The sequence below is a fragment of the Talaromyces proteolyticus genome (assembly GCF_021365285.1).
Source record: "Talaromyces proteolyticus strain PMI_201 chromosome Unknown BGW36scaffold_12, whole genome shotgun sequence".
Lineage (NCBI taxonomy): Eukaryota > Fungi > Ascomycota > Eurotiomycetes > Eurotiales > Trichocomaceae > Talaromyces > Talaromyces proteolyticus.
In genome coordinates this window covers 1,490,015-1,514,913 of record NW_025764288.1, presented here as the reverse complement: position 1 = coordinate 1,514,913, position 24,899 = coordinate 1,490,015, and the positions used below count along the sequence as shown (strand labels likewise).

Genomic DNA, 24,899 nt, shown 5'->3' with positions numbered 1-24,899 from the left:
TGCGGGGCTAGACTAGCTAGGTACGGACCTCCCGTTACTCCGCTGCCCGAAATTCACTAGCGCGGAAGCATATTTCACCAACGAGACTTCATAGAAGTGGCACGGACCCGCTTACAGTCGTATATACATTGTCGCCAATATCATCTCCCTCGTACTCTGAATATACGCTGATAATTGAAATATCAAATACAATACTGCTCATTAATGCGCGGATAAAATATCGACAGAGGAAAACAGAGGAGAAAGGGTGCGGAGAATGGCAGGAGAGTCCAAAACTCTGCACCAACAAAAAAACAATGATCCATAAGCTGCGTTCCTTGGTTCTTACAACGAAGGTCCTCTACTATTTACTACTTGTCGCTTGCACGTCCCAACCCAATATGGCTCTTCGTGCTCTCTGCACCTTCTAAAATCGAGTTGCCTACCGTTTTCATACCCCCAGAAATCGTATCTTTTGTGTTCTGAATCATCGGGTCTGTATATTGGGTTGCTGGGCCGCCATACGACCCTTTGTCATCTCTGCCACCCCTTTCCATGCGATTGATGCCTTCTTTGCTTGCTATATCTCCGAGTGGTGCTGCAATGCCGTTTTCGCCAACCTGGTTTCCGACCAGGTTGTGGACATCGTCTTGGAGCTGATCAATCTGACTCACGCTGGTTACTTTTGTCTTGTTCAGTGTATCTGTATTCATGTTAGTTACTTCTCATAATAACAACTTCAAACTCTAAAATGAAAGAATCAACCTTTGACGGTATAGGATGCCTTGTTGTCGCCATTTCCGAACCATTTCAAGTACTGGTCCTCAATCCAGGGCATCCACTTCTCATACTGCTCATTATAGGCTTCTTTCACCCACTCGGCGTATGTCATATTATATTGCTCTTTGGCGGGAAGACTGTTGTAGAACTGCTGCTGCTTTTGCTCTTCAGTATGTTGGGAAAATGCTTCCGTAGCTTGTTTTAGCCCGTCCATATTCTTGTTTGTGCACTGCCTTTTCTGTTTCTTAACAAAAATCTGTAACTGGAAGACCTAACTATGGAATTACAATGCTAATATAAAAACTGGAACCCGACGAGATGAAAACAGTCGTCTTGCTTGAATAGATAGCGGGCATTCTGACGTCTTCTGGCCCAGCCATTGACGTAGAGCGGGTCACCTGGTGCCAGCTCGGACAATTACCATCCCCATAATTGGTCGATAATAACAGCCCCACTTGGATTTATTTAAACTTATTGGGCAGTCATCCGATAATCGTCAGTGAGATGGAGGCCTTTTAAGGAGCCTATATTTTGACTGTCCTAACTAATTGCAAATCGATATACAACTTCCTATATTTCTAATTATCTCTACATATTGTTGTAGACACGGGATGGATCTGAGGGCCACCCGAAGACTGTGGATAGAGCAGCAAATAACAAATGCCCAAGATATTTCTCTTTTATTGATTTGGTCGGGCTATCCCATACATATCAACATGCCTTCCTCGGAGAGTATAGCCAGTCTCCTGCGCCACTTTCCAATTTTTTTCTAAAATCCTCATACGTTCCTCATTGCGGGGAATAAAGCGAACCTTGAATGGCTTTGGCGCCTGGAATGCTGTTTCTTCCCGGGCCTTATCTGATGTATCCATCTCCAACTCCCGCTCCTTGCCGTCAACTATCGCCACAGGCGGTCGGATTGCGAATGCCCACAAAATATTTGCTAGAGCTAAGTTGAGTGTGTTCTCTGCGAACCTCGAGCCGGGACAGATTCGTCGCCCGGCACCAAAAGTAAAATGATCCCGAGCATATGGGTCCCTCATTACCGCATAATCGGCGGCATATTTGTCGTGATGAATGTAGCGCTCGGGACGAAAGGAGAATGGCTCGTCGTATCTGGTAGGATCGTAGTGAATGGCGGACGTATTGGCTAACACGACTGTGCCTTTAGGGATGATATGATCCTTGTAAACAACGTCCTGATCGGTAAAATGCTTGATACCCCAGACTGGCACGGGACGCAGGCGTAAAACTTCCTTTACACAGGCATGAATATATGGAAGATTTACGATGTCATCGAATTCTGGCGCTCGGCTATCGCCGATAACGTTGGATAACTCTTCATTTGCTTTGGTTTGAACCTCCGGGTTTGCAGCAAGGTAGAGCACAAGACTATTTAAAGTCGCAGTTGTTGTTTCCGCACCAGCCTCGACGAGTCCTGTATTTTTCAGTTAGAAAATGTTCGCTATAGAGGATAAAGTGGAAGACGACGTACCACCTGCAATCCAGGCAGCATCTTCGTCTGTCAACCCCTGCGATTGGTAGTCACTCAATACTAGGTCTTTTCCGAAGCAAGGTGGCGCGCTCCCATCTGCAATGGCTGCCTTCATCAGATTCCATAGCCGCATCTTAGCCCAGAGTACTGGCTTAGCGTACTGCTCCGCGCGTCTTCGAGATGGTTGCATCCAGTGAGGTAGCTTGGCGAGAATGGGTATCTCATCCTCAATGAATTGTCCAGGGCGAGTAACTTTTCCTAGGATTCGGGTGCTCTCGATAGCGTGGCGGACGTCCTCATTATCCCAGTGCCCAATTCGCCGACCGTATGTACTGGTCATGACAATAGAAAATGAAGTTCGACGAATGTGCTGATAGAATTCCCCACTACTGGTGTTGTCGTGAGCCAGATCCCACAGCAGCTGTTTAACTTCAAAGGACTGTGTTGGAATAAAGCTCTGGGTAGCCTTTTGCGCGAGTAACTGATGAGTTATCGTACGGTATCTCCTCCATTTGAGACCGTATGGCCTAATTATTGTCAGCCCCTTGATATAAGCCCTTTCTGCGATATCTCTTGTTCAGATACGAGGGCTGCTCCCTTACATTGTAAACATGCGCATTCCACCCACTACGACGTCATCTAGAATTGGAGCTGGTGTCTTAGAGGATGTATATGCAGACTGTTTTTTTTTATTTGCTCAATATACATTATTAAATGAATTACCGTGGAGTCCTCGTCCTCTTACCTGTTTGTCAAAAATTTCTCTCATCGCCTCAGGACTGTTCACCACAACCCAGTTGTACCAGCCAACGCGAATTTTAAACAGGTCGCCATACTCATGAGCCCACTGGCGAAATACATTGGCTGCATTGGGAGGGAAGCCCAGGCCAATTCCGACAATTGGGTGACCCCGGGGCCCAGGGATGGTGTCAAGGCGACGATCTCTTCGTGACCAGAGAATAGCAATTAAGGCGAAAACGCCTAAAATGCCAACTACAGATGGTGGCAGAGAGCAAGCCATACTATAACTTAGATGATAAATAAATTTTAATAATCATTTGTAAAACAAGCAAAGCACAATAGGATACAAGGGCACACATAATTCAAATAGCCGCCACAATTTCTCTCTGGCACTTATCGAAATTCCTTTCTAACTAGATACACTGCACTTTCCAACGAATTGGTCGGATATCCGACTATTTAATACCGACAAGAATCTGGAGCACGTTGTGAGGCAAGTCTAGTCCGACTGCCGGACAAGTGGCGAATCAAGATACGGTGCTAGCAATGCATAGTCGCCGAGTAAATTCGGAGTACTTAATTCTGACATCTCGCACACAAGGGAAAAGCGACACTGCTTATCCGTAATAAAGCACCGAAATATCATATTATTTACTGGCGGCAAATGCTTCAGTAACAAATACCCCAGTCAACTTTTCATGGTCTCATACTCGTGCGCTACTTATATTTAAATCCTACGACTTTGCAATCTATCAATTGACGTGCTAAGTTAGCGTCACACTGACAGGTTGAAAATCTCCTCCATATTCAAATATTGAACATTGGGGGCGTTTATCAACTTTTGGTAATTTCACATATACAGAATAAACCAATTGAAGCTTTTCATATGGTAGAGGTTTATTTCCCCTATGGTTTCCTCCCATTGGATAAGATACTAACACCATAAACAGCAAGCTACTGTTTCAGGTCACACTAGCTCGCATATGCAAATACGAAAGACTCGATTGGGTGTTTGGCTGATCACTTCGTATATATACGAAGAGCATAATAAGCGTAAAAATAGTCCCGAAAACTAGTGGGTCAAGTGGAGGGGCTCAAGAGATAACCTTGCGGGGTTCCGAATTGTTATTCGGTTTCCGTATATTAACAATTATTGGTCAGGCGTCACATCAATGTAAAGACCACTTCTAGAATGATATTCCCCTTTTAAGCAATTTACAATAGTGTAAAACTATCACAAGTTTTGGCCAAAAGGAAACGAGAAGAACAACGGGTCCTAAGAATATCATGACAGAAGACGAGAATTATGCGATTCGTCGTGCTAGTGCATCCCAAGGCCGTGCACCGGCACCCAGGAAACTGAAAGATACCTGTGACATGTGCTCGGCGTCCAAGGTAAAATGTGATAAAAGAAAACCACTTTGCAGTCGTTGTGAAAGATTGGGTTACCCGTGCTTCTATAGCCCGGCTCGACGTCTCCCAAAGCGCCGTCATAGCCAACAGAGACCCAATTCTTCTTCAACGAGCCATGGAGAGTCTCCAAATCGGGGTTTGTTGCAGAAAGGATTTCTTGTTGAATCAACGGAAACAATAAAGGACAAGTCAATAAGTCGACTGAAAACAGACTTTTCTCGTCAACTTGCTACTTCTAGGCTTCCTACGCAGCCGCAAGGTCAAGAAGTACAGGACCCTTCTTTGCCTGCCGTGGAATCTGATATGCTCTACGGTGAAGCAGCGAAGGGCAAACCTGGAATGGAGAGAAGTATCGTGTCTGAAAATTTTACGACTCTATTTGATAGTCGATTTGAATTCCACCACCCTTTGACGATGTCAATCAACGATCCTATAATTCAATTTCCAAACGGCGCGTCGCCGACCAACATGTATCTACGTGGCAATTCATGCATAAATTGTAGGCATGCAGCTCCCCCAGAAACTCCTACGAACTCCGATTGTGTTTCCGCCGCACTGGGAATTCTGCAGAATATAGACATGTACAAATTGAGAAAACCGGTGTTCTGTACTGGTGGAGAGTCACCACTTGCAGGAATTCCACCAAATATGATAGCTGCCGCATCAATAAAACGCATCTCCTCAATGCTTATCTGTTCCTGCTCGATGAAAGTCGATATCGGGCTTTTGGTCGCGGCCATTTGCACATCATTGTTAGATCAAATGCAAGTCATTCTCCGCGGCCTTTCCGAACTGTCACGTCCTCCAACCTGCTTTCTGGAGAGTGACAAAACATCTAAAGATACATCGGGCAACACGATAGGAAAATCGGGTAGCGTGAGCAATAACCGTCAAGCCGAGAAGAACATTTGTGGCCATGGTGTACGTCGTCATGACAATCATCGACTAAACAACAGTCATCATGACGGCGAAAAACATATGATGCAACTAATTGAAGAACTACCTCGCGTAGCCAACGTTGTGGCCCAGTTCACTCAAAGATATTCCCAAGAAACTGACTCCACAACTAGAAACCTAATGGCGGCATTGAGTTCTTCCATGAACCACAAGCTGAAGTCCACTACTGACGACGTTACCGACTGGGTGGCGCGAATTTAAATTAGATTTGATACATATGATGCTGAATTGGAGTTAGGGAGGGGGCGTGAATTGAGGGACATTATATTCAACAAGGTCCTTCAATGAAGCTGGATAACAATTTAACACTCAATGTCATTACACTAAAGAATACACTCAGAGAGCCCGTAGCTTGACCCTGGAGATTCACACGTTATAGTCGCATCAATTGATATCTGTACTAAATAAACTATAAAATATATCGCAATTCCTTTATTGTTTTCCCATTCTCTCCTTACATTTCATGGTCTATATTGCTTCTTCTTGATATTCTATCTTCAGTATCGATTTTTGGACAGCAGTAATTGCTAACGTCCGAAACCTCCAGAAATACTGGCGGGAAGGGATCTTGGGGACATCACTCGTGAGTCTTTATAGTTTTGTCTTTCCATCGTCCTACAGATATCATGATCCTATTATGTTTCTTGGTCAAAGTTTTAAGGTAAATACGAAATACCAGTTCAGGGTCCGTCTTTGCTAATAGTAAATACATCTTCTCGGACAGGAATAGACAGAGATGTATCCGCTATACGGTAATTTCTTATATTACGATCATTTTGAATACATTGATACCCAGATCCTTCCCAAAAATTAGTAACATGGTTACAATGAATAAGCTGGACATTAAAAGGGGCTAGGTTTTATGTGCTTGCTTCCGGCATAGCAGATCCTTGAGATCGAGAAGCTAGCGCTTGACACCTGTACAACCACACTCCTGTCAAAACTATCTTAGACCTTCTTTGACTATGCAAAGTGCCATGTGGAGGCAGGATTGCTGCACCCTCGTAGGACGCAATGGATATGATGGAACTAAAATCTTACGGACAGTCATTGCTTCAGCTTACCGATTGGTCATTCGGCCGAAGCATTTGGCAGCGATTATGAACCGGGGAAACACATTCTGACGTTTATGCAAACCCGCCTGCTTTTGGCAATTAAAAAAATTAATTTTCTATAGCTTTTACCTATACACAAGGATTTAGAGTGATTGTGCAAGAAAGTAACACATAAGTCAAATTAAACCTGAACGCAAAACGTAATGAGTTTCCAAATTCCTACTGATTCAAGCGGTCGAATTTCTATTTTCCTCACAGTAAAATGATCATTGTATGGAGAACCGTTCACGGAGAAATGGAGAAAAGTTGGCGGCATATAGCTTCGGGTCAGCTACCTGCTATTCGTAGTGCTTACGATAGTGTTTGGCCGCTTTGATTATCATTATGAAAAATTAAATTAAGCGAAGTTACGTGTAGACATAGCGCTTACAGTGACTGAAATTACTTAATACATATTTCCAACCCGGAGGTTCACTGTAACTATCACAATGCCACACTCTCAAGACATAGCGTTGCCCATGGATCTAGATATGAACCACAGTCCATTAATGACGGATCATCAAAAGACACCAAGTAGCAGTGATATCCACTATGACTTAGAAGACGAATTATTTCAATTTTCTCAAGTTACTGCCGGTTCTTCATCGCTCGCATCTTTTCCGAACATATCAAGTGAATCATCGTCCGAAGCGGCTTTTCAGTCAAACATGACTGGCTCTGAATTTGAGAATGGCAGTTATCAGAGCGCCGAAAACTTCTTTTCAGCCTCAAGTGATACATTTCCTCATATATTCGGTACTACAAAATCTTACCAACGTCATGTGCCTTGTTACCCTACGGAAGATGTCCCTGAGACCAACATTCTTAAAGCCATACAACCATGCACAAACCAAACGGAGTCCTGTATGACCCAGGCATTGAAAATTTTTAAAAATTTGCATGTTCCTTCTACTCTTTGCTTGTCGGTTTGTGGCAAGGTCCCATCTGCAACGATGTCTTCACCACAAACAACGGATTCTATTCTTACTGCAAACAGACAAGCCATCCAAGCAGTCTCCCGAATCGTTAATTGTACCTGTTCCCTCAACGTTCCTATGCAGCTTGTTTTAGTCGCAATATATAATAAGCTAGTGGTCTGGTATAATGCATTATTGCCGGTTAATTGCAACAATGACCCTTTTCCCTCCAGATCGTCTCCACTGGCAGCACATTCCAGTGGCACGAAGGGAAGTACTAACTCTATTCCAACTTTCGACCAAGATGACAACCGTGAAGATTACAGCAAATTCGTTGTTAATCAGCCACTCTTGATGGGTGAATATGTTTTCGAACCTTCATTAGAAAACAAGTTACGAGTGCAGGTAGTTCAGAGCGAACTCAAAATGATGAATTATCTTAGGAAAATACTTCACGAACGCATCCAAGAGACCAGATTAGATACATCGGCATGTTATATCACACCAACCAGCACTACAAGCGAGGTCTCTAGTGACTATTCGAACAATTCCACCGATATCGGCTGTTCGGGTGCGGAAATACAAATTGACGAAGCATCGTATAAAGATGTGGCTGCACAAAGCCTCGTCGCATTTCTAGAACAACAACTTCAACATACTAATGAAGATTCCCTGATGAGATGATATTATTTGGCATGAGAAACTTGGCAAATGGTAGAACGATTCTATTCCAACGATTATCCGTTCCTTGCGAATTTCCATGTATTCTCTCACTTGAAGGTTTAGAAGAATAATAATATGTTTTGCTTTGTATTTGTATTAGCTTCAATGTAGAAAGGATCAAAGGCTTCTGGAGTTCAAGTTATGGAAATTATTTTAACCCTGCAATTATTACCACCCACTACCTAGAGGTTAAGAAACACCTGAAATCAATAGTACAATATATTAAAAATGGATTGAATAGGAATAAATGGCCAGCCTTATCGTATTGTTCATTGCCAGGAAACGATGATCATGGCCATCGGCCCGATATTATCGGCCTACATCCTAGCGCTATTGTTATCTACCCCCGATACTTTAAACTTGCTTGCAGGTTAAAGCACAGTCGGTTTAACTTTGACTGCTTTCGGCATTAATTTCGGCTTAAATTTTAGTAATTCGATGACCTACGAATGGATAGTCAACCCTCTGACATATAGGTGATGATTTATTGGTAAGCCATTGGCTCATAAATGGCTGCAGCGTTCGTAGCCCATTGGGAACTGACATGTCGATCCGAAATACCAATAGTACGTTCAATGTTAGAAGTCCGATAAGTATGAGAACCTCGTAGGGCCTGCGACAGTGACTCGGGCTGACAGATGAATTAATACTTAAATTGCAGGATCCGTTCAATATTTAAATTTGTACAGGATTAAATTATGTATATGAACCGCCCTATTAGTTCTAATTGATAACGGAAAATAAATATGTCTATTCCATCTGAGACCACTGTTCTAGTAATCGGGGGTGGCCCAGGCGGTTCCTACGCAGCCTCTGCGCTTGCTCGTGAGGGCATTGACACTGTCGTTCTAGAGGCCGATATCTTTCCTCGGTGAGTTTCCGGATTATAAAAATTTCTCGTTTTCTTGATACTCACTTACATTGTGCGAAATGAAGGTACCATGTTGGGGAAAGTATGATACCTTCTATGCGTCCTTTCTTACGTTTCATCGATTTAGATGACACGTTTCTCAAGTATGGATTTGTAAAGAAGGTATGTAGACAATATCATCTTTAATGGTACGGCAGTAAGGGTGTATATCAGTATGAAAGGGCTTCTTTGATCGTTTTCTAACCATACTATGACTTCGTTAGACTGGAGCCGCCTTCAAACTAAATCGCCAGAAAGATGCCTGTAAGATGACACTAAATGCAGATGCTTGGTCAAGTTTTGTTTTTAACTGTATTAATGAACAGACACCGACTTTATTCTAGAACCCGGGGCTGATAGTCACGCCTGGAATGTGATTCGCTCCGAGTCTGACGAGCTGATTTTTAGACATGCAGGCAAATGCGGCTCAAAGATATTTGATGGGGTGAAGGTTACGGGAATTGATTTCATAGCCACTGAAAACCCCTCCCCTCAGAGTGATGGATCTGCTATTGATCCAGGACGACCAGTTTCTGCATCTTGGACAGCCAAAGATGGACGCTGTGGCAGCATCAAATTCGACTATCTTATCGATGCCAGTGGCCGTGCCGGTATGGTCAGCACAAAGTACATGAAAAATCGCAGCTACAATAAAGACTTGAAGAATGTCGCTAGCTGGGGTTACTGGCGCGGGGCCATATCCTACGGGATTGGCACCCCAAAAGAGGGTCAACCCCTTTTCGAAGCTCTCAACGGTAAGCTTTCAGGTTTAAGTCATGACTGTTAGCGCATGGGTTGATGAGTAGACACAGATGGTAGTGGCTGGGTTTGGTTTATTCCTTTGCATGACAAAACCGTCTCTGTCGGGGTGGTAATGAACCAGGAAGCATCAAGTCGAAAGAAAAGAGAGTCTAGCAGTAGTAATTCCCGTGAATTCTATCTTGAATCAATTAACGACGCTAGTGGTGTAACCCACCTACTAAAGAATGCCACTCTTGAATCGGATATCAAGCATGCTTCCGACTGGTCCTACAGCGCTTCAGAATACGGTAACCGCTATTTGCGCATTGTTGGGGATGCAGGAGCTTTTATAGACCCTTACTTCTCCTCTGGTGTACATTTAGCCCTCGCAGGTGCTCTTTCTGCTGCTGTGTCAATATGTGCCTCTATACGCAAGGACTGCGATGAGGAGACCGCGTGGAAATGGCATTCGAATGCAGTCCGCGAAAGATTTACAAGATTCTTGCTTATTGTTATGACTGTTACTAAGCAAATCCGAGCCCAAGAAGTCCCAATATTAAACAGTGAAAACGAGGATGGGTTCGACGGGGCTTTCCATATTATCCGACCAGGTGAGTTCGAATTGGTGAATGAAAGTATCAATTACGTTTGAGTCCAATGGACTTTTCTCTAATTTTCAAACGAACCCATAGTGATTCAGGGTCTTTCTGACGTGAATGGAAAGGCCACCCACAACGATGTCTCGCACGCTGTTGAATTCTCTGCAGAAGCTCTTGCCAAATCAAAAGCAGATGTGGAATTAGATTCAAAGCTGTACACGGATAGCATTGAGAAAGAGGCCCTTACTCACGAGGAACAAAGAATGCTGCGTATGGTAAAGCATGTGTTTCGAGACTTCTTCGCAGCGAATATTTACGATGGGTTAAGAGCTAATTTAGTACGTGGAAACCTGGGTCTTGAAAAGATTGGCACGAAGAGCGTCTCTCCAGATGAGAGGTTCGTCGATACCGCGGTCGAAGCCGCTCAAGTAGCTGCTTAGGAAACCAAGTCGTACTTTAGGAGTTTAGCAGCGATGCTCGGGCTTGCTTTTATTGTACTACCATGACTCGATTCTGCCCTTAGGCATTCAATTGACTATAAACTCACTTGTCCAGTCTATGTTAAAACATATTGATGCTGATGAATCGCACCTGTTTAACGTTTGAAATACCTAGTCCTACAATAGATCAAATGTTATGTGGTATTCTTAGATTATAACCGTTGCGTTGTACCTCTGTCTTGATTTTCCACAACATCAATGGGTATGTCCAGTCAATCACGGTCATATCTGAAGCATGGAAACATCATTACATACGTAGGTCATAGATATGCATATTTATTAAAGACCTTGATGTGTTCAGACGTTCAAATGTCCAGGCTTATCGTGCAACTATTGGATGTTAATATGGTGCCCCAGATACTACAAATCTCACTGGTGGGTTTACAAGTAGTTCCATCGTCTGTATATCTACAAGTTCTTGTTATGAGGTTGATGGTAGCATTTCAAGGTGCTCTTGTACACATACAGGTCGTGCTGAATGACGAATGACAAGAAATATAAGCTAAGGCTTGCTCGATACACGGATGATAAACTACTACCATTATATGAAGCCGGTAACATCTTTGTTTTTGATGGTCTATGGTCTGGAACAACAGAAACTGTCGATAGATAACCTGAAGGCTCTACCCTATAGCCTTCCTAATTAGCTGTGCTAATTCGACGGCATACTTTCCCTAAAAAATGAAGTAGTTAGAATATAAAATAGTTAATTATTAACATCAATTGATGGCTCTTGAGTCTCTTACCATCATAGAAAAATGAGTTGCCCCGGCTATTTTCTCAATATTGATATCTACACCAGGAAGCAATTCTCCCCAACCACTAGCTGAGAAGTCAGTGCGTTGGTCTGTGAGGAATTTAATGCCGTCATTTTGAACCATGGATGGTAATGGTTTGGGAAATGCTATTCCATCAAAAACACATTCAGTTGCGTAGATAATGGTTGTGTTAGGAGCAAGGCCTTCAGGAATAGGATCGGCATAGTAATCGTGTAAAAGCTCAATGTTAGATTTAAAATGAGCGAGTAATTCTCGTGGCATAATGTTGCCGGCTGAAGCCGATTGATTCTTGGTTGCATCAAAGAGATTAACGCTTCCACATAGATCATAGAATTCTTGTGGTAGTCTGTCGAGCCCTTGTGGTGGGGGTGAGTCAATGAGCACTAGTCGAGTGACATTTTCTCCAAGTTGAATTAGGCGTTGTGTCAGTCGATATGCCATAATTCCACCGGAAGACCAGCCTCCAAGGGCGTAAGGCCCGTTAATCTGCCGTCTCTTGATCTCAGTAAGGTATGAGTCGACATGTTCTTCTAGACTACTTGTTAACATTTCTTCGGGGTGACGAACATAAGGACAATTGAGAGCTATAACGCAGAGACCCGACTTTATCAGTGGTAAGCGACCATATGACGCAGCAGAGCCACCGCCATCAGGAAGAAGGAAGAGTATATCTGGGTCATTATATGGATTTCCTTGGATAATGATGGATTTGGCTGCTCTTTTCTCCTTTTTTTCAACCTGCGAACTGGCTGAGATTTCGCTAAGAGGGGTGAGGATTGAGGTTCTTGTGCTTGTATCAGTTGAACATAGGTGGTATTTGTTTACTGCACTCGCTGCATTGGAGGTCGAATCCGAGTGAAGCCTGACCCCCAAAGCAGAAGTTGACTTTGTTGAATCCATCCCACCTTCGACACCGCGATGCTGAAGGTGAATTCTAAAGTCTTCGATTGTGGGTAATTGTATAAAAGGCGAGTTTTCAAAGTTGAAATCAAGAGACAGTTCTTCTTTTAAACGGCCAACGATTATCAACGACATAAGCGAGTCAACGCCGATGTCTGCCAGGTGCGTATCATCTACTATATCCTCCACAGCTATGCCACTCTCTTCGGATATGATTTCCAGTGCGGCGTGAAATATTCGATCTATACTATGCAGATTGTGGTAAGTAGAGGTGACTTCAGATGAATAGATGTTTTTCTGCTGCATGATAGGCGTCCCTCTTGGGAGAGAGGGCCAAGTTGTGGTAGGTGCCGCTGATGTAGGATCTGGGCCTGGCAAGGCTGTGTATAAACCCATTTGTCTATGGGTGGCTCGAGATTGATGTCCCTGAGAGGAAGTAATTGGTAAATAGTCGAAAGAGTGTTGCCCTGTTCTTCTCCCGGCCTCGTCATCGCTCCCATCAGTAATGAACCCTTTTAAACTTTTGATAGTGGACATCCTAGAGAAGGCCATTGAGTCTATATGTAGACCCAACTCCTCAAGAAATCGTCCAGATATTATAAGTACCAACAGTGAATCGATTCCTAGCTCTGAGAGCTCTAGATTATCATCCATATCAGCCAGTGGTATTCCGCTTTCTTCTGAAATAATATTCAAAGCTAATTCCACCTTTTCAGACGTTTCGGCTATGAACGCATTTTCATTAGTAGTTGGTGGATGCTCTAAACTCAACGGTGTTTCCTCTGATATTCTACCGTTGAGACGATTGCTGGAACGCCCCGAAATAGGTAGATTTCTGTTGGACTCGCCTAGATCTGCTATAGGCGCCATGGATTGACCGGAGCTAGGTAGAGGCATCGCTGAAACGGGATTGGGTGTCACTTGCTTGAGCCGCTTTTTAACATTTGCTCCTAAGTCCTGTTCACGTGAAAGAATATATTGTAATGCCCTTTTTGCTACACCTTGGAGCTGTTTGTAGCAACCTCGTCAGCGATAGGAATTCATGGATAGTTGAAGCAAGGATTACTAACCGTGATTCCGTTGAAATATGCGACAATATTACCACCATTTAGGATAGTAATATCACCTTTCCATTTGTTCCCGGAGTCCTCATGCATGCTGGCATGAATATCATAAACCTTCTCTTTAGAGAGGTTCTCGATCATAGCAAAGCTATCCCATCCATGATTCATAAATACTTCTTCATCGAGGTTAGATTTGTCGTTACAATTCATGATAAAACCACCGATCTGCGATAAAGAATCGATAAATGCGGGGTTGGTGTGAAATTCACCAGTTGAAGGTACATGAAAGAAATCAGCTGACCCATATGCTTCGAGGGCATTGCTGTCAAGAATGATTTCTTTGAGACCAGTGTATTTTGAGTCAAAGCGTGCCAAAGCACCAACCATCTTGTAGATCATTGAGCGATTGAACCTATAAGCATTTCCTGTATCGAGACTTGTCTTAAGTAGTGATGCCCGACTTTTTACTGTGACCGTCCTCTCGGCAAGTTCAGCACACGTTTGAGCCATATCCTTGAAGCAAATTTTCGCAGTAGCGTGCTTAGAGGGCCTTTTGCCGGTATTCTAATTGAACTGCCATCAGCTGAAAATTCAATATTGTTATGGAGTATGTGAAACTGTATATATACACTGTAAAACGAAGAACGTGGAAGACAGAACAGAAAATAAATAAGGAAAGACAGATGTCCACGAACATGGCGGGAAGTAATGTAAATTAGGAAAGATGGAAAACATACAGTATAGCTCTCATAGGTAATAGAGGCCCCGTCTTTTAGCCAGTCAACATTTACTGACGTTCGCAGAATCTGGGGCCCTGAGGTTTGGGCAATCAATGCTTTTTCCAAGACCATATTCGATACTTCCACAAGGCACCCTTTTAGGGAAGGCTTGTATCGCTCAACAAGGTAGTATCCGATTGTGAGAGCATGCTCCGCATATACGGACTATTTACGAAATCTAAATCAGAAAGAAGTTCTTATCGTTTTGGAAGATTCGATGATAGATCTTACCGGTGTGCATAATGGAATATCGTTCACCTTGTGTCCTTGCACGAAAGTATTTAGGTCTGCGCGAGATATATCGGCTTCAACAACTATCCTTCCTGTTTGAGACCCCACATCTTCCTCTATGACGTTATGAATGGTAGTAGACTCAAGCTTTGATGAAGGAGTTGGTGTTTCTTGAGCTTCTTTGAGGGGAGCCGTGTATGAAGGGAGCGAAGAGTCGTTTTTTGGTAACTCTCCTTTATGAAGAGACCAATCATTTCTATATTGAATCCAATATTCTTTCAATTCCCAACTGTAACATGGAAGGTCGATTACCTTTTGTGAGGAGTCAAAGTCCCGATGGTATTCTTTCCAGTCAATCTCAAGACCCCTACTAAAGAGTGTCTGAAGGGCAGAGCTGATAAGCTTCCAGGGGTCTTGTCCACGCTGTAGGGATGGTAAAATATCCATTGCCGAACCAAGGGAAGAATTGACCATTCTAGAAACAACTGGCTGTGGACCACACTCCACTAAAATAGACGACGAGTCTAGAAGACCATCCTCTTTTGATTTTTGAATGACACCAAACATGTTGACTGCCTGGCGACAGTGCCTTGCGAAATAAAATGCATCAAAGAAGTCTTTATCCCGTACGATTGATGCGCTGGTGGCACAGATTACAGGGATCTTGGGGTCCGAAAATTTTACCATCGAAATTCTAGAAACGAATTTGTCAAGAATAGGATCAACCTGTGAAGAGTGAAAAGCATAAGGAACTTGGAGTAATGTCCCATGAATGTTGTGAGACCTGAGAGAATCGTGCACCTTCTTGATACTTTTATTTTCTCCACTAAGCACAATCTCCTCGGGACCATTTATGGCAGCGACTTCACAGCCACTACCTGGGAGAAATGTCTGAACAGTGTCGAATGTGCACCTGACGGCTAGCATCGCGTGGGAATTTGGAGTACAGTGTTGCTCCAACAATTGGGCTCGCTGGCTAACCATATAAATCGCATCATATTCAGAGATGACACCAGCAATACACAGAGCGGCGTATTCACCCAAGCTGTGTCCAACGACAGCCCTTGGATGGATGCCCCATGATTCCCAAAGCCGCCCTAGCGCTATCTCTAGGCACGTTGTGGCGATCTGAACGACCAACGGGGAATAATCCACAAGTTGCCGAGTAGAGTCTGTGATTACCTGAAGAATGGATGGGAATCCTAAAAGCTGTGACAGCCGATCATGCCGATCGATATCGCGCTTGAATGACGAAAAACACTGATAGAACGTTCCTCCCATACCGGGATACTGAGCTCCCTGGCCTGTGAAGGCGAATATTGGGCGAGGAATTGCTTTTGCTTTCTGAACTGCATTAGCCCCATCTTCCGCAGACAGAAGTTTGGCTTTTATATCAAGCAAATTGGAGCCAGAAACCATGATGCGAAATGCGTGATGAATGCGTCGTGCAGTAGAAGTATAGGAAAGCGTTGGCAAAGTGAAGGCACCAAGCGGAGCAGTATCAAGGTGGTTCAACAGGGAGCGAATGTTGCCCTTCAAGGACTCAACCGATTTAGCGGAAACGGCTACCGTATGATAGGTTCGTGGGTCCTTATCTTCAGTGTTTACATGTCCAACCAGAGGAGCGTCTTCCAAGATTAATGCAGTGTTCCCTCCAGCTGCACTAAAATTATTGACAAAAACCTTTCTACTACCATTAAACGGCCTCAGCCAGGGTGTGGGCTTCTCCGCTATCCGCACATTCTGGTCAAACATATTCTGGGGGAATTTTGTGTTCAACTTTGTTTTGACACCGCAATGAGGAGGGATGGTGTCATTCTTCATCATGAGGAGGGTCTTGGCCAAGCTGGAAACTCCTGAGGCGGCCTCACTGTGGCCAATATTTGCCTTCACGGATCCTAAATATAGCTTCTGATTTCCTCTGCGAATAGAAGATGGTTCCTGAGGTGCAAATACGTCTAGAACGGATTTCATTTCCTCGGCATCCCCGGCCTGGGTGCCTGTGCCATGCATTTCGACGTAGCTGATATCACGCGCATTGGAGCCAGTGTCATATAGCAGTTTGTTCAATATCGCTTTTTGCGCCCCTCCATGCGGCCGAGTAATAGATTCCGCGTCGGCAGAATGGTTTGTATAAGCTGACAAAATGACACCATGTATGGGATCTTTATCCACTAATGCGTCCTCGTATCGCTTCAGAATGAAGGTGACCACACCCTCGCCTCGGCAGTAACCATCGGCACTATCATCGAATGACTTGCAGTTCCCGGTTCTCGAAAGAAAATGACCCCGATCTAGACCGGCTGTAAAGTCCGGATTAGTTAAGATATTCGTTCCGCCAACAACAGCTGTATCAATATCGCCTCTCCAAAGGGAGTTGCACGCAGCATGTATCGATGCCAAACTGGAAGAACAAGCGGTATCTATACTATAGCTTGGGCCACTGAACTTGAAAAAATAGTTCACGCGACCAGGAATAAAAGCACGGTTCCCCCCTGGAATCATATATGTGTCGATATCCTGAGAGCTGTTTGTTTCCATCCAGTCATTGCTAGTGACTCCATAGAAGACGCCAACTCGGTCTTTTCGGGTGGACGGTGTGCTGTCGGGTACTATTCCAGCGTGCTCAATGGCTTCATATGCGGTCATCAATGCTAAACGCTGGGCTGGATCTATCTGCGGAGCTTCACGAGGCGATACACGGAAGAATTTAGCGTCAAAAAGACCTGCATTATCCAGCCAGCATCCGTACGGAGTTGCACTGGTGTTTTTGTTTTTTCCAGTAACGTCAACGTGGGTTTTGACATCCCATCGGCTTGATGGGACGACTTTATGAACGTCTCGCCCTTCATAAAGCAAATCCCAAAATTCCTGCAAATTGTCTGCGTCGGGGAATCGTCCCGAATACCCAACTATTGCAATTTTCGACTGAGAGATTGATTGAACTGACGGGGAAACTGGAATTCCTCTTTGTGATTTCTGTTGGTTCTCGTTCGTGTCTGAGAAAGAGCCGCCAAAACCCACTGAATGAACCTCGACACACTTTTTCGTCAGTCCTATGTTGGTATTTAAGCTACCTTTGACTAAATCCTCTCTAACAGGTTCAAGAAGAAGGCTGGTAACTGCATCTTCAACCATTGACCGAAATGTTTGTGACCATGAGAAATTGCCTTTGGCGGGGCAGACGGACTGCAAACGTCTGGGGTACGCGCACAGGTTTCTCTCGGAGAGAACTTCCATAATACGAGTAACATCACACTTTTGATAAATATGAGCTGTATGATAGGCTGCGTATACTGGCTCATAGTTTATTTTCAACCCTTGCAAGGATGGAGAGTCTCTGAATTCCTTTAGCACTGCTGGAGGGCCACTTATGGAAACGCTGTTGACAGTGGCCGCGCTTATGTATGGTTTAAATGCATAGGGACCAGTCTAGAGTGATAAGCACGAATAAACAAATAGCAGCAGTGAGGATACCTACCGTTTGGGAAGAAAATTCATTGATGATGTCTGTCATCTTGTCAAATGTAACATCGGACACTGAAAAGGACCATGACGATGAGGTTGGTCCACGAAAATTCTCAATCGCATTAGAGGATATATGAGCTGTTATCGCTGTATGGAATGCGACTCGCACAACTTCAATTGATAGTCTCAGTAGTTGAGTGAGGTTTTGGGAGGCACAAATTGCCGCTGCAGCTAGAGCGCCGAAGCCCAGCCCTAAAATCAAAGTTTCTGTTGGAGCTGGAAGCGATCCATCGTGACTCTCGAATAGACTACTCAATGAAAATGAAAAGGTTACTTAGTCCAGAACCATGGCGGAAAAAAAGAAAAAAGATGCGAACTTACTTTATGGCGTATGCGAGTTCTGAAATACACACCAAGGAATGCCCAAGAGTAGGATGGAGTTTACCCTGGTCTTCAAGGGAGCACAGAGAGTTGACGGTCGAAAATGAAGGTATTTCTTTGACCAACGGTCCAGTTAAGGTTGATACTTCTGTGCGAAGAGCTCGACATGCATGTTCCAAGAAGGATGCCAAAATCGGCCCCTGTTCCTTGCCCAGGAAGGTGGAAATATGAGCAGGTGTATTCTGAACACTTCCACCTAGAACGAAGACCTTACTGATGTCTTCTACTGACATGTCGACGGCCATGATTTAGGGCTATTATGCACTCCATTAACCAGTTTTTTAGAAGAATTAAAATATACGGCACGCCTTTAAACAGACAAATAATTGCCCACAATGAGTATTCATTTATTTACGGTTCAGTTATTGAAATTGAACTATTAAGAGCTAGATGATAATCCTCTTACCCAGCCGAAGTTCCAGAATCTCAGACCGATATCAGTTATCATTGTTATTAGACCGAGGCCCGGTTGGCGACGTTCGCTATAGTTAGTCACTTTTTGCTGTTATTATACCCATCGGTATTAAAACAAATACTCGTATAGCTCAAATGGAGATGGGCTAATCTTTGAAGCTTGGCATACCATGATCATTTTTCCTGAACCCCTACTAGAGCTAGGCGAATGCCATCAGGCGAGCAATGATAGTACGATAGCTTAATCCTTTTTTTCGAATGTGTAGTACCGGAATTTGAGTGATAATCTCGGCCCTGAGTGATATAGGCCCGATGATGTGTATTATTAGAATGGAAACGAATGTGCTTTTCGGTGCCAATTAATGGGCCGCTTTGTCAACTTGTACACTTTGGAGGGAGTCGGTAGTGAGACCTGACTTATCGGCTTCATATGACGCAAGAGTCTATTTATTACGTAGCTAAGTGGCTTCTCATGAAATATGCCCGAAACTTGGTAGGCGATATAGTAATCGCGGCCGCATCGGGAGGGATTGGTTTGGTTATGTCGCACTAACCTTGGTTATAGTTTTGAAGGAGAACATGAATTTCTGGGGGCGGCGTCACTAAAGATTGTTGAATCACCTACGATAGTAATTTACTTAATTTTACTTTGATTGTATGTTTTTTAAAATCTTGTTATTCCAATTACAGCTCGGCACTTTTATCACCACACCGAATTCGTTATTTTATGCCGTGTGGCTATTCCGACCGGCCTTGTCGGCATTACCACACCCGAGCTCTGCTGGGTCTACGTTCGGATTGGGAGGTCTCCTGATACTCGTCAAAATTTTCATTCTCTTTGAGATATTGATAATCTTGCTTCAGTGATTTTAGGTCCCGATTATGTGGCAAAATATATTTTACTTCGGGGTTGCATTGTAATAATCAATAGCAGTATACCCCCACGATCTTCCCTGTGTACGAACGTAGGTATGTTGTTTGGATAGCAAATGAGTAAGAGTGAGCAGTAATGCCTAACTCTGAAATTTTGAATAGTACATTTGTGGTTGTATTTCCCTTTTGCGATTTATCCGTTATATTGCTGACATGCGGCTCGCTAACATGAACTCAGTCAAAGTTGGTCATCACCCCTACCGTGCGAAACGCATCTATATTCTCCTTTAAGCTGGAGAGTTTATCATCAGCTCTTTGGTAGAAGTCAGGACCGATAGGCAACCTCAAAAGATGTGTCTTCCCCTCGCCAACGCCAGTTCCTGTTACGACATCGTAGATGATTTCGCACCCCTTCAGCGGGTCACCTGCTTGTTTTTGATCCATACCGTGAAACTTTTGCAAGATCAAATCAAGAGGAGTGCCCTTGTAGGCAGGATTCAAGCCAGCTGCCGCCTTCGAAAAGCCAGCTAGGAAGTTGGTTCTAAATGCGCCTGGCTCAACAAGCAACACCCTGATGCCAAAGCATTCAACCTCACGTGAGAGTGACTCACTGAAGCCTTCTAGCGCATACTTACTACCAGCATATAGGCTACAGGAAGGTAGACCATCTAGAGCAGCTATGCTACTAAAGTTGACTATGATACCTGAACTCTGGGCACGCATGAAAGGCAGCACGGCTTGAATTGTTCGTATGGAACCGTAAAGATTGATGTTAAATTGGGCGTGAATTTCTTCCTCACTGTCATAAAAAGAGTCAGTCAACGTGTATAGTTCAGTACCTGGCAAATCGAGGAAGATTACTTGAAATCTTCAACACCTCCAGCCATAAAGAAACCTGCATTGTTCACAAGGACATCAATCCTATCGCCAGCGAGAGCCTTGATCGCATTATCGACATCTTGCGCTGTCGAAGGGGACGATACATCGAGTTTCATCCATTTGCCACCGAGTTCCTCTATATGGGGGCTTTTTAAGGCTGCCGCTTCAGGATCACGGGTCGCAGCAATGACTTGGTGGCCGTGTTTAAGGACTATTTCAGCCAGCACCAGTCCAAACCCTGCGCTTGCACCAGTGATGAGCCATACCTTCGACATGGTTGATTTATTAGGTCGAGGAGGCAGGATATTTATGGAAAATCAAGAGAGGACCGAGGTTGACAACAAATTCTAAGTCGTTGAGGACGTTCGGGTTGCCGGATGTTCTGAGGCGCAAGGGTGCTCTTTAAGTATTTGGACTTTTGCAAGTTAGGTATTGTCCAGCCCTTCAACCATGGATCTAATACGGACAAATCTCTCGGCGACTCGACGCCATCCGAAATATAATTCAAATTCCAAAATCGCCAATTTCTCATTGATCCGTTCGCTTTTCTATATGTAATCAGTGTGGGATAGGTTGATATAGTCCGGTGGGCGGGCGAGATTGTTGGCAAATCAAGTGAGTGGGGTTTAGGTTTTGAATTTGGCCTATGATGCAGGTGTCATCTAGTGCATTGGTTAGGGCATTCTATCTTGAAAACGATCTACCCTGATGATGATGTTGAAAGTCAGTAGTATTAATGTTGTCTCGCAAGGTTGAATCAATAAGGTCGCTAGTTGAGTGTGTGATATCACTTGACGCGTCCATTTGGCAACTTTTCAAGGGAAAAAAGCTAGTAGGAAGGTTTTTGTTACATCCGGAACGACCATAGTGGGACCCAAACACATATATCGGGGCAAAACGACGTATGAATCAGACTTGATTATTTAACGATATCAATTCATATGGTTAAATCAATGACGTAGAAATCCAAGTAAACTGCACATAGACTCTATTCCACGGAAGCATGGTTAGTGATTTCTACCATTCCGGGAGAAAAAAAGCAGACAAAGTCAAATGAGCATTACATTTATTCTCCTTTTTTATATCCTTATTCGATACCTCATTATCAGACATTAGCGAAAGCCCCATTCCAAAACTAAATTTCATAACGGTAGATTTGCGCTGGGTAGGTGGATATGCATCTGCGTTAGAAGAGCATCGTATAAATAACGATCTGCCGAACTCATATCGTTGAATTTATTCACACCGGCTTCACTTTCAGGAACACCAATAAGTGGTTTGATATCCACTGGACAAAGAGTACCGGCGGCCGGCAGTTGACCCGTTTGGAAGTAATTGCGGATCAGTCGAGCGACACATAGTGAAGGAGTCGAGATAGTCGTGTGCTGGCAGAATAAAAGGATGTCTATCAGCACTATTTGCTTCTATTCATCGGTAAAGATCAAGTACTCACGCCCTCAGACTGTTGCTCAAGTACAACAGACCCGGGAAAGCTTTTAGACATTTTCTTTGCACTAGTCCGATAGTCAGCGTTTACACGAGCCTTTCGGCGTAGGTAATGGTACCTTGAAAGAGGAGTTACTGGGTCTAAGGAAGTGCTGACAAAAAGGAGAGGGTGTGAAGTATTTCCTGAAAATGGACCTGGGCTAGCATGAGCGATGGCACGCACGAGAAATAAATGCTAGGAAAACATACCATTAAACCTCCACTTTGCAGCGGCCTTCCAACCAGCACAGTCAAGAAGGATTGAGGCCCAATAATCGCCAATAGTTTCACTATCTACTCGTAAATCGCTCCACAGTTCATTGAAAGCGCCCATGTCCGTATTTTTTGCATATTCTGCATCCGTACACAGAATGGCTTGCGTGGAGTAGGCTTCACCTGTGCTGGGACCTGTGCATTCCTGAGACCAGAGCCCACTGTTCAAGCATTCATCGGACAGACAAGACGGTTTGCGATTTCGTTGCTTGAATGTAGCCAAGGAAGAGCCATTCTTGTCCCTGAGTTCACTCAAAATTTTTGCAAATAATGGGAAGACAGAAAGCGGCTGATACACAGAAATTCGCTGGATCGTCTTCAAATCGGTCCAAGTAACGACCTCTGGTCCTCGCGAGCTAGAAGCAGAAACTGGAATGGACGCGTTTAATAGTTGAGACTGGATTGCATAATAAGCCGATTTGATACTCGCCGGGCCGCCGTTAACATAGAAGGGGCAGGCCACCGACCCCGCCATATCGCAATAGTAGAAGAAACGATCAAAGATGGCATCTGCATCTATGACACTGTTTACTCCTTCGCCGGAGTAATATTTGTGCAAATCAACTACCCCGTCTAACACAACGCGTCCAACTCGGTCCGGATACATCGCCGCAAAAGTGGCACCTAAAACGGTGCCATAGGACCGGCCCCAATACAAGACCTTTTCTTCTCCACGATTCCAACGGGTCCGACTGGCAATCGTCTGCCCGGGATTATAGCCATTGATTCGGTCTTCCTCTCGTTGCTGTTCAAGCCCCTGCTTCTCGCGCCACTCTGCGTGTCTTTCGGTGATCTCCAACATGTCGCGGGCAACGGGTGACGTATTCACATGTTCGCCGATAGCTTCGCTGTTTGGGTCATCACCCTTGTTCAAAAGACTGTCTGAACAACTTTGTGTGAGAGCAAGCATGCGTTGCCAATTGCGCATTAAAGAGCTGGACGAACTACCTAGCATGCCGTCGGCCTCAGCCTGCAGCTCAAAGTTTCTCTCCGAAAAGATGCTTGGGAAGCAGCTGAACCCCGGGGTAGTATTATTGACACCCCGTGGATCAAATCCAATAATGTCGAAGTATAATGGATTGAAACCAGGGGTCATTTCCGGACTAGGCCCGACTTCAGCGTCAATGATTGTTTGTAGGTTGCGACCCGTACTTAGGACTTGGGCTACCCCAGAACCACCGGGCCCTCCTGCTATTTGTTAGTGGATATATACGTACGTGAGTATGAATTGAATAGTAGTAATACCTGGATTGATGAGGACAGCACCCCCATAGCGAGGGTCAGTAACCGGTACTTTTGCTGGGAGACGAGTAATTGCAATGGCAAATCGTTTCCCCAGTCCATCTGTACGGTGGTAGCCCATTGGCACTTCAAGTCGAGCACATTGGAAACCGTCGAAGCAGTGGTGATATTCCAGTGCCGGTGATGGTACGATCTAAGCCGGAGGTTATTGTAAGTCTACCCACGACTAGAATGAGTATGGCAATTTATGGTACATACCTTGCTCCAGCTGAACGCTGTCTCAACTGGCGCAGATGGTTCCGCGAGAAAGTGGACATGTCTTGATAGCTGCAATAGTAACGAGTCATACCCAAATAGTAATATCATCGCTGCCAGCGCTATAGAAGCTACCACCACATAGTAACTATACAGAGGTCGCCGGCGGACGGCCACGCGCCTGGAATTATAGTCATCGAGCCAGGTGCCTTTCATTACGTTCCCAGACAGCTATAATACCACGTATCTCGGCGCCGCACACATTTATCCAAACTATAGAATCGAGACCCGGTAGAGCGATAGGTATGTCATTCATACTTGTCGCTCGAAGCCAGAGGCCCCTCCAGGGCACTCCTAGCGCACTGGCGGTGTAGATTATCGCAGGCTGAGAAATGCGGCCTATCGGCATCGGCGCCAAGAGAAAGGCAAGATCAGCCTCGAAGCTGCATCTCCTGTGATTACTGTCTGGTGTCTGACTGGCCGGTTCCATGCAGATGACCCGCGCGCAAAGGGTCAAGGGTATGGCGGACTAAATCGATCCCAAGGACAATGCAAGTTTTTTTTTCATTTAAGTTCTTCCATCGCCTATGGCAACTAGTATTTTTTTTAACCAATTATATGATATAGTTTTTGAAATATATGAAACATTTACGAATTTATTACGAATTCAGTGGCCTTGTCTTTTACTTAGCGGGCGCCTCAGCGGGTGCCTCAGCAGGTGCCTCAGCGGAGGGAGAAGTATATTATATATATTTTAATATTACAATCTCAAGGTCTAGTATAAACTTATTTAATCATTATTGCTAGCTTTATTATATAAACCCCTAAAACCTCCTATGTAATAATGAAATAAAAGTACGTGGAAACAAGCATAATTTTCGGCAGAAAAATCAAGAATATGAGAAAAAATCCTACATTGTCCTAGATCGATTTAGTCCGCCGTAAAGGGGGAACCGGCGGCACTGGA

At 44.2% G+C, this 24,899-nt stretch overlaps 8 protein-coding genes across 8 annotated transcripts; 3 read left to right on the top strand and 5 right to left on the bottom strand.

The window, feature by feature from the left end:
- Positions 1–350: 350 nt before the first annotated feature.
- BGW36DRAFT_432197 (uncharacterized protein) lies at positions 351–973 on the bottom strand (the record flags this gene model as incomplete). The annotated part of the gene is made up of 2 exons (XM_046221095.1): positions 351–682; positions 745–973. 2 exons carry the CDS (start codon positions 971–973, stop codon positions 351–353), a joined length of 561 nt encoding a protein of 186 aa, XP_046067741.1.
- Positions 974–1,303: 330 nt separating this feature from the next.
- Positions 1,304–3,275, bottom strand: BGW36DRAFT_349770 (putative O-methylsterigmatocystin oxidoreductase; the record flags this gene model as incomplete). Its single annotated transcript, XM_046213299.1, has 4 exons — positions 1,304–2,197; positions 2,255–2,781; positions 2,857–2,933; positions 3,000–3,275. The coding sequence occupies 4 exons, from the start codon at positions 3,273–3,275 to the stop codon at positions 1,440–1,442; spliced, it is 1,638 nt and encodes a 545-aa protein (XP_046067740.1). The 3' UTR covers positions 1,304–1,439.
- Positions 3,276–4,282: 1,007 nt separating this feature from the next.
- BGW36DRAFT_363974 (uncharacterized protein) lies at positions 4,283–5,566 on the top strand (the record flags this gene model as incomplete). The annotated part of the gene is made up of 1 exon (XM_046214510.1): positions 4,283–5,566. The coding sequence occupies one exon, from the start codon at positions 4,283–4,285 to the stop codon at positions 5,564–5,566; it is 1,284 nt and encodes a 427-aa protein (XP_046067739.1).
- Positions 5,567–6,908: 1,342 nt separating this feature from the next.
- On the top strand, positions 6,909–8,060 carry BGW36DRAFT_432194 (uncharacterized protein; the record flags this gene model as incomplete). Its single annotated transcript, XM_046221094.1, has 1 exon — positions 6,909–8,060. One exon carries the CDS (start codon positions 6,909–6,911, stop codon positions 8,058–8,060), a length of 1,152 nt encoding a protein of 383 aa, XP_046067738.1.
- A 785-nt stretch (positions 8,061–8,845) lies between these two features.
- On the top strand, positions 8,846–11,007 carry BGW36DRAFT_328174 (radH flavin-dependent halogenase; the record flags this gene model as incomplete). Its single annotated transcript, XM_046212767.1, has 6 exons — positions 8,846–8,970; positions 9,036–9,132; positions 9,234–9,273; positions 9,336–9,764; positions 9,816–10,361; positions 10,443–11,007. 6 exons carry the CDS (start codon positions 8,846–8,848, stop codon positions 10,787–10,789), a joined length of 1,584 nt encoding a protein of 527 aa, XP_046067737.1. The 3' UTR covers positions 10,790–11,007.
- A 561-nt stretch (positions 11,008–11,568) lies between these two features.
- On the bottom strand, positions 11,569–18,744 carry BGW36DRAFT_439475 (polyketide synthase; the record flags this gene model as incomplete). Its single annotated transcript, XM_046221503.1, has 9 exons — positions 11,569–12,457; positions 12,515–12,770; positions 12,921–13,310; positions 13,407–13,536; positions 13,599–14,156; positions 14,330–14,536; positions 14,603–18,034; positions 18,084–18,378; positions 18,452–18,744. 9 exons carry the CDS (start codon positions 18,742–18,744, stop codon positions 11,569–11,571), a joined length of 6,450 nt encoding a protein of 2,149 aa, XP_046067736.1.
- Positions 18,745–20,032: 1,288 nt separating this feature from the next.
- Positions 20,033–20,952, bottom strand: BGW36DRAFT_432191 (putative short chain oxidoreductase/dehydrogenase; the record flags this gene model as incomplete). The annotated part of the gene is made up of 2 exons (XM_046221093.1): positions 20,033–20,597; positions 20,660–20,952. 2 exons carry the CDS (start codon positions 20,950–20,952, stop codon positions 20,033–20,035), a joined length of 858 nt encoding a protein of 285 aa, XP_046067735.1.
- Positions 20,953–21,592: 640 nt separating this feature from the next.
- BGW36DRAFT_388713 (TAP-like protein-domain-containing protein) lies at positions 21,593–24,290 on the bottom strand. Its single transcript, XM_046217258.1, has 7 exons — positions 23,936–24,290; positions 23,681–23,870; positions 22,373–23,623; positions 22,243–22,318; positions 22,131–22,191; positions 21,742–22,062; positions 21,593–21,665 (listed from the first exon to the last, which is right to left on the bottom strand). Exons 1-6 carry the CDS (start codon positions 24,146–24,148, stop codon positions 21,820–21,822), a joined length of 2,034 nt encoding a protein of 677 aa, XP_046067734.1. The 5' UTR covers positions 24,149–24,290; the 3' UTR covers positions 21,593–21,665; positions 21,742–21,819.
- Positions 24,291–24,899: the final 609 nt, after the last annotated feature.

Bases quoted from the DNA above. Each gene is read 5' to 3' on its own strand.
- BGW36DRAFT_388713 (XM_046217258.1), bottom strand. From the start codon at position 24,148: ATGAAAGGCACCTGGCTCGATGACTATAATTCCAGGCGCGTGGCCGTC. The intron at 23,871-23,935 runs GTATGTACCATA...CCTCCGGCTTAG, and splicing joins CAGCGTTCAGCTGGAGCAAG to ATCGTACCATCACCGGCACT. The intron at 22,192-22,242 runs GTACCATTACCT...CTATCGGACTAG, and splicing joins CCAGTAACTCCTCTTTCAAG to TGCAAAGAAAATGTCTAAAA.